Here is a 20,551-nt window from a genome sequence, read left to right as displayed (position 1 = left end):
TATCTCCACCTCTAAAAATCAGTGGAAGTTTCCCATGCAACAGATGGAATATAGGCGAGACTTAAAGTCTGTGGTTTTCAGTGGAGCTGGCTGGAGCTAGGAGGTATATTTTTCTTTTTTTGACAAGTTCAGAAAAGTCAGTGTCTAAACTGATTAAATCTTGGGGCTTTTCGACTTCCTATACTGTACTTGTTAATGTCACCTTTTCGTTTGCTTTGTTAAAGATATCTCAGGTCAGACGTAGTTATATGACTTGGGAAACTGGAGCAGTGTCACAATTTCTAAATAACAATGTTTTTAAATCACCCTAAAATGTTTAATTTGAAAGACACAGGATATGAATTCATCATTGGCATCGATGGTGACTTACACTAATTTTTCTAGGAGGAAATATTTGTGTTAAACTGTTAAAAACGTAATTATAGTGATTATTGCACAAAGCCCAGCTTTGTAGAGTCTTAAGGAGCAAATAAGACAAATAGTTTTAGGTAGTAATTAGATTGAAAATCACTGATTTTATTTCATTTTATTTTTTGGCTACCAGATAAAGAAAGATCTTATAAGACTGAGTTTCTCACCTGCCTCAGGCAGGAGTAATTAGATGTAAGCAAATTTAATGGAGCCTGTGTGCTCTGGGACCATTCAGCTGTGCTTCAATAATTGCATTTTTTTTAAATATGCAGGTTGTTTAACATATCAAGTGGCAAAAAAATTAAAGTACAGGTTATCTATTTATTATTTAGGTAAATAACTATATGTACTTTATAAAGCGAGCAGTAATAAATGCATTAACAAACAATAGACTCCAATCAGGAGAAGTGAATGCAGCTGACGCTATGCAATGATTATATCTGTGTCCATAATTCGATAGCGTTAGCATGACTTCAAACTATTTCCATCCTTTGTTCCCCTTTGTTCTATTTACTTTCACTGGAAAGTACAAGGTTCACTTAAACAAAATATATTTGAACAGATAAATATTATATTTTGATAATTTCTTTTTCAATTCAATCTTTACAAATTAACAAGGTTAATTTTGTTCCAAGACCTAGACCCACATTAACAAATTAGTCTTTTCCCTTCCACCCACTTCCCCGCCCAGGCTTGGTTTAGCTCCTCTGTTCACAATCTCCAAGATCTAGCACCCATTCAACCACTGTATTGATTTTGCTAAAACTACATAACTCTTGAAAACTACAAACCAATATACAGTTAAGATAAAATAGCATTACCAAATTATTAGGGGTAGATTTTTTTCATTACAGAAATCCTTTCAATATTGAATTCTGTTCATATTTAAAATGTGATTTAATTTACTTATAGTTTTTCAAAGACACATCTCCTGTGTAAAGGCATCAGATTTTGTGTGTAAGTAATGTAATATAAAACAAATGGATTAATAATTAATTCATATTTAGTTAAACAAGTAAACCTAATACAAAGTTGATAATAGGTCAGTATCAACATGCTGGAAGGCTATTGATGTATCAGACCATTCCTTCTTTATCCTGCCCTTTTCATTCTTTAAAACAATTATTTGAATGAGCATTTGAATGGCATGGTGATTAAATTTGCAGATAACACAGAGGTTCTTAGAATCACTAATACTTTGAATAATAGAATCAGAATACTGATTCATATTAATTGGCTGGAACTAGGTAAAATGTAAAAGGGGTAAATATAAAGAGTTCTGAATGTTAATTCCTAAAACCAATCACAATATAAGATGGGTGAGATATTGCTTAACTCTAGCGCTTGAGAGAAAAATCTTTGAAGCTTTATGACATTACCCTTATATGTGTCAGTGGTACACTGTGGCTGCCAAAGCACCTAAGGAGATCTGAGGGGCCGCATTACAGAGTTAATGTGGAATATTGTATTTTGTTATAGCACCTTCATTTAAGAAGGTTACAGCTATAGTAATTTAAGGAAAAGGCGGGATAAATAATTGAATCTCAAGTCTATGCAACAGGTATTCATGGGGCCAGCCCCGCGGCATAGTGATTAAGTTCAGCGCGCTCCACTTCGGCAGCCCAAGTTCACGGATTCAGATCCAGGGCACTGACCTACCCCGCTGGCCAGTCATGCTGTGGCGGCAATGCATATACAAAATAGAGGCAGAGTGGCGCAGATGTTAGCTCAGGGACAGTCTTCCTCAACAACAGCAACAACAAAAGGTATTCATAGAAAAAACTCTGAAAATAAAAATGACAGTGGATTAGCAGCAGATATCTCCAGAAAGTGTTAATAGGAAAAGTTTAAATTTTCTGTTTATATTTTCTGTATTTCCTAGAATGAACAGAAATTGCTTTTTTAAACAGGGAGAGAGATTGCATTAAAAGGGGACACAGAAACAGCTGTAATTCAGTGAGTGGAGAGTGAGCAGAACAATGACAGGACAAGCAGTGGTGCTGTAGGAGGACTATTTAAAGGAGCTGTATATTTAGCCTGAAGTGAAGGCAGCAGGTTACTGGGCCAAGGAGAACAGGGATTTTTATAGCAATCCACACTATTTGAAAGGCTGCTGGTACTTTTTGTGGCTTCAGAGGACAATTCTAAGAGCAAGTGCAAGTTACATAGTGAAACAGGTCTTGTTTTGGTATCAGAAATTGCTAACATTTGGAGCTCTCAAATAGTGGCATAGGAGGTTACCCCAGCCCCTAGTGTGGATTTCTTCAAGCCTCCACTGCATGGGCCTTGCTCATTCCCGTGCAATACTGCTCCTTTGTGCTGAGACGGAAGAGATAATCAGAGGTCTAGAATTGGGCTGGCTAAGGTTGCTTTTGGAGAGAAATACTATCCTTCCCTAATGACTTCTGGCTCCACTCTTGAAGGATGAAGGTTTGCCACCATTGGATAACTTCAGAGCAGTATGCCACTGGCTCTGAAGGCAGTTCTATAGAGAGAATTTCAGAAATGGTTTGATTAAGGGAAAATATATACTATTGGAATAAGCATATAGCATGTAAAGGTGACCACTTTGAAGGCAACAGCCTTCATTTACTTACATAAAAATCAGTCTCATTACTGTATTATTTGTTAGTTTTCATTATAATCTGATGCTTACATAGAGCACAATGATGAGAAACTTAAACTCAATTACAGCTTTCAGATTGCACTTACAGGTAAAAATTTTGCTACATGGTTATCTTGCCTTTGCCTGCTGTCTCTTGTTTTCTTCTTGGTTTGGAGCACATCTTCCTTCCCTATTACTACTCTGCATCTTGTTTATAGTAAAATTCTTTTTTTTCTTTTTTTAATTTGAAGGTAATCTCTGCTTCTGGAAGAGGTAACCCAGTGATAGGGAAGAAAAGAGAAATTGTCCCTGAAACTTTGTTTTCATTACTTAGCAAGTTTTACAGTTAATGACAGAAGTTTCTCTTGTGGCTTCTTCTCCCAAAGACTTTGCTTATTTATTTTCCCCAGTAGTCTCATGTGACCTTGTTAAAAGCTTCATGTAATTCCCAAATAAATTACATTTACTGGTTTACTTCTATCTAGTATTTTATTGACATTTCCAGATAAGTTTAATAGGATGGAGAGAAACAGTGTTCTCTTTATAGACTCAGTGGGTGATTTGACCTTAGCAGGTTAACCTTATCCCGATGTTGAAGGAAGCTATTCTTAATTAGACTCTATCAGTGTCTCCATTATCACCAAGAGAGCCACTGGTCTGTACTTCTATAAATCTTAATTTGATTGTTTTTCTTTCCTGCAGAAAAGCTACCATATTAGCAAAATCACAGCATTTGGAAACAGTTGCTGGTTTTCCAGATACAATGCATATCCTCATCTGCAGCTCAGCCGTTTCACACTTTATTTCCTTCAGAAACTCTCAGTTGAATACCATCTGGTCATGGTGATTTATTGCTGTGGAATTTCTCAAGTTGCTCTCTTATTTCCTCCTAGGAGATTGCTCTCTGCTACTGCCCCACTGATTTTCTCAGAAAGTGCCCTTGGAATAGTCCTTTCCCCAGTATCCTGTACAGCAAAAGTCACTGCCAAATAAAAGTGAACTAAACTTCTCTGCTGCTTCTCATCCTCTTCCTTGCTGTCTCATTGCAAGTTCTGATCGAGGGGAGAAACTCAGCAGTTAGTCCAGCCGCTCATACTGGCTGTTTAATGCTCATACTACCTGTGTCTTTTTAATTTTCAAATTCTTCCTTTCTCTGACAATATATTTTCGATATTTAATTCAGAAAAAAATATCAAGCGTCAAAAGATGTTCTAGATACTTTCAACGTGTTCATACATGTTCATATGTAATTGTTTTCTTTCTTTTTTTAACTATCCATAGATTTCTCTTTTGACCTTTCAAATAAGGGCACACTGCATATGTCTCTCATAGCCAGTGTCTTTATCTGTCTTCCAAGCAGCCTGGATAGTTTTTAAACTACTTACTTGCCTCTTGGAAGATGCTAACCAATTTTTTTCCTTCAGATTTTTGACATATTCTTTTTAAAGTCTCACCCTTTGGGTTGACATTAAGAGATGCCCATACTAATTAGAACACAAGCTTTAATTGTGCAGCCTTCCCAATTGCCGAGTGCCACTCCTACGCATACTCACCTGTAGTAATTCCTGTGTATTACATTAATGTTTCCTCTTTTATAACTGTCCAAATAAGCCAAGATAAGGCATATTAATTATTGCTTCTACACATTGTGCCCTTCTGTCATTCATTTGGATAATAATGGACATAATTTAAAGCATTCATTGCAATAGCCTTCCTAAAAAAGAATGCTGAACAGTAAATGGGAAAAGCAATTTGCATTATTCTTTCATATTCTATGCTTAACTTAACATTTTTTTACACCTGAACTTTGTTCAAATAATTATTTTGTTAAAAGAAGGTTAATTAATGTACATTCAAGTATAGTTAATTGCTATTAGAAATATATTTCTACTTTTATACAAAGTACTTTAGCACAGAATTTTTAAACTTATATCTCAAGTATTGAAACATCAAAAGCTGAGACTTGTAATATTTCTCAAGTGTGTTGTTAATTACCTACCATTTTAAATTGAGGGAAAAAAATCAAGGTTGAAATATGAAATTCAGAGTACATGTGATATAATCTTTCCTTAAAATTCAAATACAAATTGTACCAGTCCCACAGCCTCTAGCTCTGAATAGAGTGCCTTTTACTCAGTCTGTAAAGGGGAGTAACAGATTATAACAGCAGAGGAAATAAATGCTGATTTTGTTCATTTTATTGCTAGCACATCTTTTCCTTCACTAGGTAGGGCAGGCTGTTCCCAAAATAAGTTAGGGGGCCGGCCCTGTGGCATAGTGGTTGGGTTTGCGGGCTCCGCTTCAGTGGCCCGGGGTTCACGGGTTTGGACCCGGGGCGCGGACGTGTGTGTGTGTGTGTGTGTGTGTGTGTGTGTGTATGCGTGTATGTCTTGCCTTCCAAGAAATATGTACTATATTATAATTCTAAAACCTGTCTTTCTACTGTCATCTCAACGAATAGCGCCAATTCCCTATGTTCTTTATTTTTTTTATTTAATTAATTAATTTTTATTTACTTATTTTGTGAGGAAGATCAGCCCTGAGCTAACATCCATGCTAATCCTCCTCTTTTTGCTGAGGAAGACCGGCTCTGAGCTAACATCTATTGCCAATCCTCCTCCTTTTTTTTTCCCCAATGCCCCAGTAGATAGTTGTATGTCATAGTTGCACATCCTTCTAGTTGCTGTATGTGGGACACGGCCTCAGCATGGCCAGAGAAGCAGTGCATCGGTGGGCGCCCAGGATCCGAACCCAGGCCACCAGTAGCGGAGCACGTGCACTCAACCGCTAAGCCACGGGGCCAGCCCCCTGTGTTCTTTAAAAATCAAAAATACACAAAATGCAATATGCATGAGTAAATTAAGATCTTTTTTTAATGCATGCTATTATAAAAGTTAGCCCGCTGTAGTAACATTTATGGCTGTGTCCTACAGCTTACACTAAAACAACTTTCATGGTAATATGTAACAATTAGCTGAAAACTCCTACTGGAAAGGTAAGTCCATGAGCCTTTTTCTATTTGTCTATTTAGTAGTAAGACTATTTAATAACTATACTGTCCAAGTAGATATTTGTGTTTAGTACTTTATTACTAATATCATTCTATATTTGCCATGGTTAGAATGTGAGACTTTCCTGTCTTAGCTGAGGGCCTAACATTTATGCATTAAAACTGCTTGGAGCAAGGATATGTTATAAAATTTGTAGGGCTTGTCCTCCAACAAATTCTCTTTCAGATAGGTACTATTGTATTGGTTGATGGTCTCAAACACATGAGGTAAATGTGTATGAATGTATATAGGTCACAGTTAGTGTAAACTTACATAAGAACCAGCTGAGGTATTGCATCTCACAATGCCAGATCTGAGGGATGGACTATGATGAGAGTTCTCTGGAGTACTGTACTTCATGTACTTCCTTTTCTAGCAAATTATTCTTTCACTGGAAAAGACTTAGGACAGACTTTCCTCTGAATTTGTTTCCATATTCACTCAAGCAAGCAGAATTTAGTTCAAGTTCTGGGTAGTTTCACTCCTAATATTTTCTTCTTCCTTTATTCACGATCTTTTCAGTGGAGTTAGGAAAGGAGAGGGGAAATGTATTAGTCAGAGTTCTCCAGAGAAATAGGACCAAAATGATGTAAAAGGAGATGTATTATGAGGAATTGGCTCACACAATTATGGAGGCTGAGAAGTCCCACAGTCTGCTGTCTGCAAGTTGGAGACACAAGAAAGCCAGTAATATAATTCAGTCCAAGTTCAGAGGCCTGAGAACCAGGAGAGCCAATGATGTAAATCCCAGTCCAAAGGCAGGAGAAAATGAGATGTCCCGATTTAAGCAGTGAGGCAGGAAAAAAGAGGCAAATTCCTCTTTTTCCTCTGCCCTTCATTCTATTCAGGCTCTTAAAAGATTGAAGATGCCCACCCACACTGGGGAGAGCAATTTACTTCACCGAGACCACTGATTCAGATGCCAAGCTCATCCGGAAACATTCTCAGAAACACACTCAGAAACAATGTTTAATCTGGGCACCCCATGGCCCACTCAAGTTGACGCATAAAATTAACCATCACAGAAAGAAAAGTAAGGAATTAGATGCCAGTGCTCATATAACCATCTTGCACAGAAGTATGAATGAAGGATTTTAAAATGAAAATGACCAGATCAGATTTGCGTTTTGGACAGCTCTCTGACTATGGTGTCTATTCAAGTTTGATGTTCCTCAAATCTCCTGTATTTCTGTAATTTCCTGTGTTTTCTCTTCTCACTTTACATATTCTCCTAGAATGATTTCATCTCATGGCCTCTATTTCTATAGTAGTATCTCCAGCCCAGACTTCTATGCTGGGCTCTAACCCTATATACCTAATTGCCAATTAGATACCTTTTCTTGGGTGATTCACTGGAACCTCTAACACATATCTAAAAATGGAATTTGCCCTTTGTTTTCCTTCCCAAACTTTCTTGTGTTCTCTTGTTCTACATCTGAAGTAAATGGTGTTTGGTGCCATCATCTTTTAATTTGACCGAAGTCAGAAGCCCGGGAATCATCCTTGCCCTTCCTTTTCCTGTGTTCTCCATACCCAGTTCATCAGCAAGTACTGTATCCTACCTACTGTATGTTACTCTCAGATCTGTTCTCTTCCTTCCATACTTATTGCCTTGCCTATTATATCCTCCCTTAATAACTATTGCAGGAGCCCCTTTGTTTGCCTTCTTACCTTCTATCTTGTTTCCTGCCAAGGAATTAGACTGAAGCTAGAATGATTTTTCTGAAAGTCAAATTGGATCATGTTATTCCTCTGCTTAGAATTTGTCTTCTCTGTGACCTTACATTCAAGTATAAACTCTTTAAAATGAAACACAAGGCCCTATAGGATCTGGCTTTTGTCTACTTTTTTAACCTCATCTTTCACCCCTTCAAACACTCCCTACTTAATACTGAACTTATTTCAGTTTCCAGTACTCATCATGTTGAAAACTAATATGAAAGATTAGGAAGATATTTCTAAAATAAATACTTCAAATCCCCCTTTTAAAAAAAATCTCTTTGTTTGAAACACTTATCTTTCACTTTTTATTCACTTCTTGCATGTTAATACTGTATAGTATTTTTAAAGGTAGAAAAAAGGACCATTTGGGCTAGGCTATCACCAGCAAGTATTGATTATCATTAATTGCATAATTATACTTAATATGATTTATTGATGATTCATTTCATGGATGCCATGGATCTTAAACGTGAATCCATAAAGTATCTGAGTCTCCTTTATTTTACTTACACTGAAGTAAAATACCAGTTCATAGATTTCAGAAAGAAGTTACATGTTGAGATGATTCCTAACACAGCCTCTAAGATAGGTAAGCATTTAGTGGTCTAATTGTAGAAATGGAAAATCTGGAAATTGAAGTAAGATTCTTTCCCAAATAGTCAACTTTTAAAATATGTGATTTCATTTTTACTTTTGAGATTGCATAATCAGTTTTAGGGGGCAGTGGTTGGGGGAGGAAGACTGGCCCTGGGCTAACATCTATTGCCAATCTTCCACTTTTTGCTGAGGAAGATTGGCCCTGAGCTAACATCTGTGCCCGTTTTCCTCCATTTTGTACATGGAACACCAGCATAGCATGGCTTGATGAGTAGTGCATCGATACGCACCCAGGATTCAAACCTGCAAACCCCCGGCCACCAAAGCAGAATGTGTGAACTTAATAACTATGCGACAGGCCTCACCCTAATCAGTCTTTCTTATCTGTTCTTTTTAACATAAATTTAGCCATTTTATCTCTAAAATGCTCAATTATAGAATAATGGTGTGCTCAACTGGAGCCTGGGAACAACAAAAACATTTATATTTGCCAGCAAAACCATTAGAGCTTTTTAAATGAAATCTACTTGTTATGGTTGCCAGTGAGCCTGGTAGAAATAGGAAGAGATTATTAGATTGTATGTTTAACTTTTGAAGATACATGGGATGTTCCATTCCTCTCTGCATTGAATTTATCAAGAATTATAGGCAGACTAGAAATTGCTTCTCAGAGTGATTATACCTTTTCTAATATCACCTACTGATTTTACAGTAAAAGTCTATGCTACGAAAGTTGAGATGAGAACACAATTCATTTTACTTGACTCTGTTAAAAATAGCATTATCAAACATTTTGTGATGTTTCTCTCATATCATATATTGGGCTGTCATGAAGAAATAAACCTCCACTTGCTTTCATGACAGTAGATAATAAATTGACTGATATAATTCAGTTGAGAAGTTTAAAAATGCATTGAAAATAATGGGGCATAACATTTTAGGGTTAACATTTATTCATAGATGATGCAATTAAATAAAACAGGCATTAACTTCAAGGTCAGTCAGTAAAGTAATAAAATTGAATATTTTAATTGAATTGTAATTGCTTCCCATTGATACATGCAAGTAAAGTAAAATAGATGTCAGCTCTGCAAATTATGATTCTTCCTCCTAATTAATTTCTTAATTCTGCATGGAGTTATCCAGTGCCTAGGTCTTGTTGTGGGTTTATTCATCCATCCAGCTTCCATCAAGGAATGTCTGTAAGACACAATTAAATAGTTAGGTGTCAGGATTTACAGTAAATTTTTTCTGCACTTTGGAGAAAATTTTGTTAGTAACACAAAGTAACTTATTTATGTTTTTGAGTTAAAGTGTACTCTAAATATAACATCATCTGGAGTCTTATGGATTGTAATCATCTTCTTTATTAGTATTGATATTTCTTGATATTGTTATTTATATCAACATTAATGAATGTAACCATCTCAATGATTATAAAGGTTTTCATAGGGGAGACAGATACATTGAGACTCATATTCCACAGCTGACTGACTCACAAGGTAAATTGAACAGACTATTAGGGTTTTGGGGAAGCACCGTTTATGTCCATTCATGACCCAGGCTTCACTAGAAAAGAGATACCTAAATTGAATGAATCTAAAAAAGAAACATCTTTTTCAATGCCTGGCATAAGTTGAAGCTTTTAGATAAAGTTGAATTGCATTGAAAAAGCCCACGAACCATTGTGGCTTTTTCATAGGCTTTTCATAGTCCCTCAAAAGGTTTTGTGTGTGTGTGTGTGTGTGTGTGTGTGTGTGTGTGTGTGAGGAAGATCAGCCCTGAGCTGACATCCGATGCCAATCCTCCTCTTTTTTTGCTGAGGAAGATTGGCCCTGAGCTAATATCTGTGCCCATCTTCCTCTACTTTATATGTGATGCCACCACAGCATGGCTTGACAAGCGGTGCATCAGTGCGTGCCCAGGATCCGAACCTGTGAACCCAGAGCCACTGAAGTGGAGCGCACGCACTCAACCGCTGCGCCACCGGGCTGGCCCCAAAAGGTTTTAATGTAATGCAGTTTTATGTAAAATAAGATGAGAATGATGACATAACAAAGATTAGGAGAGATTTTCAAATTATACTGAAATTGTATTGGTTCTAGATACTGGGGTTTATTTAAAGAAAGAGAAGATTATGCCTTTTGGACTGGCTGCATTTACCAGTTAAATGGCTACTGCTTAAAAATGAAAACAGAATGAATATAGAAGATGGATTTAAGAATTACTGAGGTATAGTTATATATTCTTATACTTTAAAATAATTCTGTGCAATAGAATCACTGGAAAGCAAATATATTCATATATTAGTGTCTTTCATTACTTGTGCTTAGAAATATAAGTGGATTCTTGTTGCTAAAACGAGTAAATTAAACTGAGAAGTTATTTATGTTGTCTAAGCTTTGTGTTAAATTTTAAGTCAAACATTGACTTCATTATTTAAAATGTTTCTCTCTAAACCATTTAAAGCATAAAAATTTAAAAATAAGTCCAATGATAAATATATTTTATTGATGCTGATCTGACCTTGCCTTTCCATTCTGGATTATGAAGGATCTTGAATGTCAGAATTATCTGCATATCATCTGGTTAGAAAATACAAAAATCAAAATACATGAGATAAAGACTGACATCTTTGGTCTTCATAATTATTGATAAGATAACAGTTTTTTCATGTTAAAGTGATCTGTTTCTCCAGATGTTTGTTTTAAAATTATTTTAATAATTGTCTTGTTCCATTTAGAGAAATTAAAGTAAATATTGTGAAGACTGTACATACAACACTAAGGTGTTTCTAAATCAGGAAACTTGTGAAAAAATATGTGACGTGTAAGAAAATTAAATACTCAATCGTTCATTATATTTATAAAAATAAGTTACAAAGAGTTTTCATTTGCATGTAGTTTAATATTTATGGAATCATCAGTGTCCTAGACAACAGAGAATTTCTTGCAGAAAGTTCCGTATTTGAATATATTCTGGAGTAGGATGAATAATCTTCCAACCACATCCCTGACTGGTATCATCCCATGTGTAATAGTCTCAACGATTTAGAGGAGATCTCAGAGATCAGGGTGGCTTCAGGCCATTGATGTCTCAAGGACAGTAGCTTGAATTGCTAGGGATCTCTGGATCTTATCCAAGAAAATATTTTATTAAAAAAATTTGAAATGCATGTCATATGGGCAGTGATCATGAGGTCCCCAATGACTTGTTACTTTCTAATGAACAGAAAAATGAAAGCAAAGACAGACTGCACTTAGACAGAGTAACCAGCAAGACATCGGGAGAAAAGGACTTGAGTAGTCATTATAATCAAGTACAGTGGAACATGTTAGCCTGACACAAGTATGTGTTATATACTGTGTTAATTGAAAGTAGAAAGATCCATTCAGAAGAATATGTAGACTATTATATTGAATCTAGACAAGCAGTTTCATTATTCAATCTTAAACATTTTTTGGAAAAGAATTATAGTCTATTTAAATAGTATCATACCATGAGATAAGAACTCCTAAATCATTGTTCATGCCAAAAAAGCCTAGTGAAATCTCCAGATGTAACCTCTGATAAACTTACAATGTGTCAAGATTGCTTATTTCTCAGGTCCTACCATGCCCTTGGTTTTACATGTCCACTGAAATCATATGTTATTTTGTATATGTGAAAGGTTGTTACTAATTGGTCTGCCCTGTGTGAAATGTCTAAAACATCAGACCATGAATCTACTACCCTCACTAAACATGGTGCAGCCTCCATTACCAAACTATAAAGACTCACCCATGCAGCTAATTTCATTATTAACTCTGAGAGAAAAGCAATGTAGCGCTGTTTTTTTTTTTTTAGCTATTTTATAGTTTTACAGTAACCTCCTACTGTAGTGAAGTGACCTATAATATGTTTCAGGAAAATATTTGAAAATCTTCCTTGAAGTTTTAAATTTTGATTTATTTCAACTGTTTTAGCTTCATAGAATTTTCAGTGCTTAGCCCAGGAATAAATAAATTGAAAACATTTCTATGAATACAGAAAAATCTTGAAATAATCAACTAATTTTTACCAAAGTGTACCTGTGTGATGATTACAGATTCATGTGGAAAAACTGTGCCCAGTGTGGCTTATGTTTATGTATTTTACTGACTCTCTTATCCAAAGGCAAGCCAAATTACTTTATCCATCATGGAATGCAGCCATCTCTGAAATGAGATATAACAGCTATTTCTATACATTAACAGTTCAGAACTGGGGCCTGATGATTCTACAATAAATTAAAAGACTGCGAGAAAAATGGGAAGATTATCAGTTTGATCTTCTAGTGCCTACCTGTATAAAAACATTTTAAATTCCCTTTCGTGCCTTTTAGACAGGCATTTATTTACTCCCAGACCCTTATAGAGAATGCAAAACATAAATTCTAAGATTCAGTCATGAGAGACTTTTAAAATGATTTTAACGATGTGTAGCCTAGTGCCCGAGTGCTGAGTGTGCTATGCGTGTGTTGTGTGACCAATACATATATATGAGAATCAAGGAATTGGAAGGGAGGCTAAAAAGTGACTGTATGCTGGCCTTGTATATTCATGCTTTGATTTTTCCAAATTTTCCACCCAAAACCCATGGCAGTAATAGATGAATATATGAAGGAAAAGTATGAAAGACATAGCTGTGCTGGAAAACGTTATACACATCTCTGCGAACTAGAAATGAATAGACATGCACAATAGTACAAGACTGAAGCTGTGGGCTGTAATACAAAGAGTCAGGAAGCTGGCAAAAGCAGTTGGGAGATCATAATCTTGTGGGGGAAACAGACTGAGAGGGCCCCCTATGAGGGAGAATCTCAAAGAGATAAAGAAAAATAGAACATCCATTAGAGAAAAAGCAATCAATTAGAAAAATAAATCACTCAAAATGAAACAGCAGCAGTATGATGTGAAAAGTAACAAATTAGAAATTTTTGAAATGAAACATACAGTAATTTAAAAAACAAAAAACTTAGTGGGTAGAATAAACTCTAGATGAGCCAAGTGAAGAAAGAATGAGTGAAGCAGGAAAAAAAATAATTCACCCAGAAGGCAACAAAGAGAGACAGAGAAAAAAAAAATTGAAAGCAATTTTAAAATATGGAGGCTACATTGGGAAATTGCAATATTTGTGTAATAGATGTTTCAGAAAAAAAATAGAAGAAAAGGCAGAAAAACAGTGTTTACAGATAAAATGGCTGAAAATTTTCTAGACTTGAAGAAAGATATGAGTTTTGGAATTGAAAGTGCATGACAGATACTGTGCAGTATAAATAAAAATAAACACACTTAGACACATTGTATTAAAAATACAAAATGTCAAAGGTAAAGTGAAAATTGTACATGTAGCACAGAGAAAATAAAGATCCCCCATGTGGGAACCACTATTAGACTGACAGCATAAATCTCATTAGGGACAACTAATGCCTGAAGAAGTAATATATTACAACTAAACTATTATCTAATGATGAGAGTGAAATAGGACATTATCAGACATGGAAAAACTAGGAGAGTTTGCCACTCACAGATCTTCAGCAAAAAAAAAAAGAATGGACTTCAGTTAGAAGTAGATTGTATTCCAGGAGAAATGAATGGGAAACAATGGTGAGCATAGACATTGTAAAATATGTTGGTAAGCTTAATTTTTTTTTTTCCCCAAAATGATGGAACTAAGGGGCTGGCTGGGTGGCGTAGTGATTAAGTTCGTGCGCTCTACTTTGGCAGCCCAGGGTTCGCAGGTTTGGATCCCAGGCACGGACCTACACACCGCTCCTCAAGCCATGCTGTAGTGGCACTCCATATACAAAATAGAGGAAGGTTGGTGCAGACCTTAGCTCAGGGCCAGTCTTCCTCACAAAAAAAAAAAAAAAAAATGATGGAACTAAAATTGAACGCAATAGTAACAAATGATGGGGCTTATTTAGTGTCTAGTTGAAACATGCTAATCTCTCTTGGTCAAAAAGTTGCTAAACATGAATTCTTAGATTTCTATTCTAAGATTCATACATTCTTAGATGTTTAATACATTTAGACTTAAATGCTGTGGTTTTGAATGTGTTAAAAATCACAAGTGATTATTGGAAGAGTAGAAATCAGTCTACAATTTCCTAATCAGCAGAGAAGACAAATAGACCAAAATCTTTTTCAGTCCACTATAAGGCAGAAAATAGCAAAGGAAAAAAATATACAAAGCTTAATGTAACAGAAGATCCACAAAAAGATGATAGAAACAGGTCCAGACTTATGATGTAAAATGTAAAACATGTAAAATGGTTAAACTCAACTTTTTATTTTATTTTAGTTATTATTTTTTAAAATTTTATTGAGGTAACACTGATTTATAACATTATATAAATTTCAGGTGTACATCATATTTTGATTTCTGTATAGCCTGCATCGTGTTCACCGCCAAAAGTCTAGTTGCCATCCGTCACTGTACAAATGTGCCCCTTTACTCCTTTTGCCCTCCTCCCACCCCCCTTCTCCTCTGGTAACCACCAATCTATTCTCTCTATCTATGTTAAACTCAATTTTTTAGAGTTGTATTTATAAGGTAGGACAAAATTTTTTAAATCCAGTTGTATATAGTTCATGAGGCATCTAAAACAAAAGCACACAAAAAATTTGCAGTAAATGATAGAAAAATATATACCAGAAAAATACTAACAAAAGAAAGCTGGTGTTATAATGTTGATAAATAGAATATAAGATAAAAATCATATATGGAGATGAAACAGTCACTACTTCTTGATAAAAGAAATAATCCCATCAAGAAGTTTTAAAAATTATGAATTTGTGTACAAATAACAACATAGCTTTCAAATACATAAAGCAAAACTGATAGAATTATAAGAAATTATTAAAACCAAATCATAATGGGAAATTTTACCACTCCTTTATTAGAAACTGATGGTTTACGGAAACCAAATATTGACAAGGCCATAGAAGATTTGACCAGCAGAATTAACAATTATGATCATGATTTTGTGTGTTTGGGTACAGAATCTTGTTTTCAATAGATAGAGAACATGCTTTCCAAGTACAGATGAAACATTCATAAAATTTGACCATGTTCTAAGTCACAAAGGAAATTTACCAAATTTTGAAGAATTATCACATAAAGACTACACTTCTGACCACAATGCAATCAAATTAGAAAACAACAAAAAATAATAAAAATAAATAAACATGTTTTGACACTTATAAGAGTAATCCTAAATAACTCAATAAAAATGACAAAATATTGAAAACTGAATGACAATAAAAGTGCTACTTTTCAAATATTCTGGGATGCAGATAAATTGGTACTTAAGTCCTTCTATTTAAAAAATAAGAAATGTGTAAATATAAGTGAATCAAATGTTCAAATCAAGAAGCTAGAAATACATAAGCTATTGAATTAACACAAAGAAAGCAGAAGGAAGGAAATGATTAAGTGTAAGAGTAAAATTTATGAAATTGAAAAATGGAGAAAACACTGAAAACAACAACAAAAAGCTGGCACTTTGATGAGACTCCCCAAATTGCCAAATATCTAACAAGATCTATCAAGAGAAAAGACCAATCACCAATAAAGTATTCTGCCCTATGTAAATTCATAAAACAAATGGCAAACCCTAAAAAAGCACATTTGATAAGTAAAGGACTAATGGCCTTGGTTTTGAAGAAGCGTTTCAGTATTATTTTAAAAAAAGATGAGTAGTATATTAGAAAAATGGCCAAAAAAATGAACGATCAATTCATAGTAAAAAAAAAAAAAAGTTACAAATCTGGCCATAAATTTCTGAAAAACGTGTTCCACCTCAATCATAGAAAAGTAAAGATACGCAAATAAAAATACCAATGAGATAAATATCATTTTTTCTATCTGAATGGCAAAAGTTTTACAATCAATAATATCTAGTATTGGTGAAGATGTTGGGGAACACATCTCAGTAGGTATGGACAAAGTAGTTATGAAATGTGGTGTTTTTTCATGCTCTAAAACAGCAAAATTAACAAGTCTGATCATGAAAACAACAAAGAAATCTTAGCGAATGAGGTACAGATGGAAACATCTTTAACCCAACATAGAGAAGCAGCATAATCTGGCAGTTGAAAGCATGGACTCCACAGCCAGACTGCCTGAGTGTGAATCCTGATTTTATCTCTTGGGAGTGGGTGACCCTTGGACACTCACTGTGAACTTCTCAGTGCCTCAATTTTCTCCTATGTTAAATGAAGACAATTATAGTCCTACTCATTGGATTGTTATGAGAATCCGCTTAGTTAATATTTGTAGAGCACTTAAAACGGTGCCTTGCACACAGGTAAGTACTCTATAATTTGTTTTTTAAATAAATTTCATAAGGAAAAATAATTTCTAACAGCCATTGTGTTAATTATCAAAATCTTCTCTTGATGATCTAAGATAAAGATAATTATAGCACTAGAAGTTATAGCCTCTGGAGTTATGGATTCTGATTAGAGTCCTTTGGTTGCCAACTAACCATCTCTAAGAGTAGATTAAAACAGACACTTGTATATCGCACTGGTTATGCTGAAATATTTTGAAGTAAGTTGCAGACGACATGACACAGACTTACATATGTATAGAAACTTTGTGTTTAAGCCGAGGTGGCATATACATCAGTAGGGAAGGGATTCCATAAATAGTACTTATTATCTGTAAGTGAGAGATACAATTATAACACTCCATATATGATAGCTGAAAGTAAATTCTACATGAATTAAAGATCCAAATGTGAATAACAAAATTTTAAAACTTTGAAAAGAAAATGTTAAAGAGATTAACATTATGACCTTGGGACAAGAAATTTTTTATTTTCTTGCAATAATATGCAATAATATTGTTTATTGCAATACAAAGAAAAAAATTTAATAATAATTCTTTTGACTACTATACAGTAAAGCTTATGTTTATCAAAGGACCCTCCTCCAATAAAAAAAAGTGTAATGACAACCCACTGATTAGGAAGATATTTACAATGCTCATAATGATGAAGGATTAACATTCAGAATATATCAAGATCTATGTATCATCAGATAAAAGATAAAACTCAGCATTAAAAATGGGCAAATTATTTTAATATGCAATTCACAGAAGTGAAAACCTGAATGAATGGGCGATGAAATATGAAAAAGTGCTTACTTTTAATAGTAATCAGAAAATGAAAATTAAAACAAGTATCCAAAACAATTATATATATAAATATCTCGGATTGGCAAAGATGAAAAAAATCTGACAACACTAAATTATTTTCACATTACGTGAAATGGGAATTCTATTTCCCTGATGGTAAAAGTACAAATTGGTAATACTGCTTTGGAGAGCAATTGGAAATACCTAATAGACTTGAAGATTTTATATATATATATATATATATATATATATATATATATATATAAATTACTTCTCTAGCATAGTAATTTCACATAAAAGCATATTTACTGCAGCATAGAAAGTACTAGTGGCAAAATAGAAATTAGAAACAAGCAGTGCCCAACTGTCCATCTACTGGAGAGTGGGTAAGTAAATTCCAATATATGCATATAATAGAATATAATACGACAGTTAAAATGGATGGACCAGAGCCACAGTAATCTATATAAGTAGATCTCATTAACACTATGAATTGAAAAAACCTAGTAAAAAATTATTCATGTGAAAATTTAATGCCAAATATTGTTTTGGATACACACATTTACAATAAAATTGTAAAAGCTTAGTTGGAAAGTAACATGCCAACTTCAGAAGAGTGGTTATCCATGTAAAAAGGATAGGGAAAATAAATTATTGGGGGTAGATATGCTGTGAAATTCTATTGTGTTGTTTGTGGTGTTTATTTCTTAAAGAAAAGGTTGTGGAAGAAATATGGCAAGGTGTTAATGCTTGTTAAATCTGGGTGGTGATTACATGGGTGTTTGTCTCAAAATATTTCATTCACTTATTCATTTTAAACATTGAATTGCAAAGTGGTTGGCAGGAATAGAGGAACTGGACAAAGTCAATGATTAGTTCATCTATGTGTTCACCCAGCCAATTGAAATTTTAATTTTAGTGAATACACCATGAGAGTAAGATTGCTGTGAAGGGAATTGACTCACATAATCTGCCTAGTGCTACTAGTCTAAGTAGTTTGCTTTAGGTTTGATGTAATTTAATACTCACTGGCAGAAGAATCCTTAATCTTTACCTGACTTCCCTTTTATTACTCTGATATGTGATTATAAGAAATATCATGTTACCAAAAAAGGCATCCAACTAAAAGCAGAAAAGTATTATTCACTTTGTATAATTAAGTTAAATGGTTTAAACCAATAATAAACAAAAATAACTTATTTAAATAAATCTGAGCCAATACATGTATTATGGATATAAATATCTAAAATGAATTCATTCTTTTCATAGCCGACTTGTGGCATGTGATTTTTGTTTCCTGGCAGATTAATTTTGGAATATGGGAAGAGTTATGTTGTGCACACTTGTCCACCTATACCCCATCACCCACATAAACTCTCAGATCAGTTGAACATCTTTATCAGAGATTATGCATATGCTGTTGGTACAATAATCATTTTTCAGAGTATTTCTGTCTTTACTTGGAAAACATGTTGTCAGACAGTAGTCATTGAAATGAAATGTCATTTAATTTGATAATACAGTTATTTGTGTCTGTATACTACAAAGGAATTAATTATATAGGCGTAACAGTCTACCACTCTTCTATTTTCTACTCTTATTCTCTAAGTAAAAAGTTTGAAGTTTAGACAAAATAGAGATAAATCCAGAAATTCTCACTGTTGTCCGTGAGTAAAAAAGAAAACCGTAATAATTAAAATATCAAGGATTTAAATTTCATCTCTGTGAAATGATATGTTTTTTCCATTCTAACTACAAATTCCTCAAAAAGGAAAAAGGAATTGAAACAATGTGTCTGGTAGTTGATGCAGTGCAGTTGAAATGAATTGGAATGAAACATTTTTCAGAAGCAAGAAAATCAGTTACTCAAGAGGAATAGGCAAGTAAATACTAGCAAACTATATTTTACTTTAGGATCAAAGCAATTTAAAATATATATACTGGGGGCCGGCCCCGTGGCTTGGTGGTTAAGTGAGCGCACTCCGCTGCTGGCGACCCGGGTTCGGATCCCAGGCTTGCACCGACGCGCTGCTTCTCTGGCCATGCTGAGGCCACGTCCCACATACAGCAACTAGAAGGATGTGCAGCTGTGACACACAACTATCTACTGGGGCTTTGGGGGGAAAAATAAATAAATAAAATCTTTAAAAAAAAAAAAATATATATATATATACTGGTTTCCTAGGCAAGGAGGGGCCAAGGGAGGGAGAATGTGTCTTTAAACTTCCAATCTGATAGTTATCTAAAAAAATTTAACTTTTCTTGGCAGGTTTAGATCCAGATAAGCATCTTGGAAAAACCCTGGATCAAATGGAGCCTTATCTTTTAGAGGTAAAAATTGATACTATTTCTCAAAATATGGGCATCTAAAGGAGGAAAAACATAGTCCCATGATAGGATGACTATAAAATTAATTTTATTTTTAAAAAAAACTTAGATACATTCATGATATAGTTTTATGAAAAAACTAAACTTCTAATGGTTATGAAAATATGTTAAAAATTAATTATGAAATCTATTACCAGTTTGTTGACCTGAATAAAAGAATAAGTAAGCTATACCTAAAAGGAAATTGGTCTGTCAGAAAGTTTACTTTTATTAAAATGGACATTGTATGCTATATAAAAAGTCCCATGCTCCTAAAGTATCTGATAGTGTCCGTGATCAGATGCTTTTCTGTCAGAAATGTGAGTGGAAACCTCCTTTAGAGATTATCGTCTAACCTCTTCTTTTTTACCAATTAGGAAATTAACTTGCAGAGTAGTAAAGAATTACCCCAAGGTTTCAAATTACCGCTGTTTAACCCTTATCATTGTCAAATCCTAAATTTGTTCTAAACACCAAAGATTTAGTTATTTTCACTCTTTTGTATTAACTATTGTATTTTATTAGAGTTTGGGGGCAAATGTTATGATAAGTATGGCAATGCTAAATTAACTAAAATAGTGTAATTATTAGAGTTTTTTTATTCCACAATCATGAAGGAAAAAAAAATCACCCT

General features: G+C 34.3%; 1 protein-coding gene across 2 annotated transcripts in view; it reads left to right on the top strand.

Annotated features, from left to right (window-relative positions):
* The window catches only part of DPH6 (diphthamine biosynthesis 6), a 182,126-nt gene that overhangs the window by 114,603 nt on the left and 46,972 nt on the right, over positions 1 to 20,551 (top strand). For both annotated transcript variants that reach the window (XM_087424765.1, XM_004421386.3), the window contains exon 6: positions 19,820 to 19,881. In XM_087424765.1, coding sequence (XP_087280891.1) covers positions 19,820 to 19,881 — 62 coding nt within the window. The remainder of the gene's footprint in view (positions 1 to 19,819; positions 19,882 to 20,551) is intronic.

Source organism: Ceratotherium simum, chromosome 3 (genome assembly GCF_057802395.1).
Source record: "Ceratotherium simum simum isolate JZ-2026a chromosome 3, ASM5780239v1, whole genome shotgun sequence".
Classification (NCBI taxonomy): domain Eukaryota; kingdom Metazoa; phylum Chordata; class Mammalia; order Perissodactyla; family Rhinocerotidae; genus Ceratotherium; species Ceratotherium simum.
This window is presented reverse-complemented; position numbering and strand designations above follow the sequence as displayed.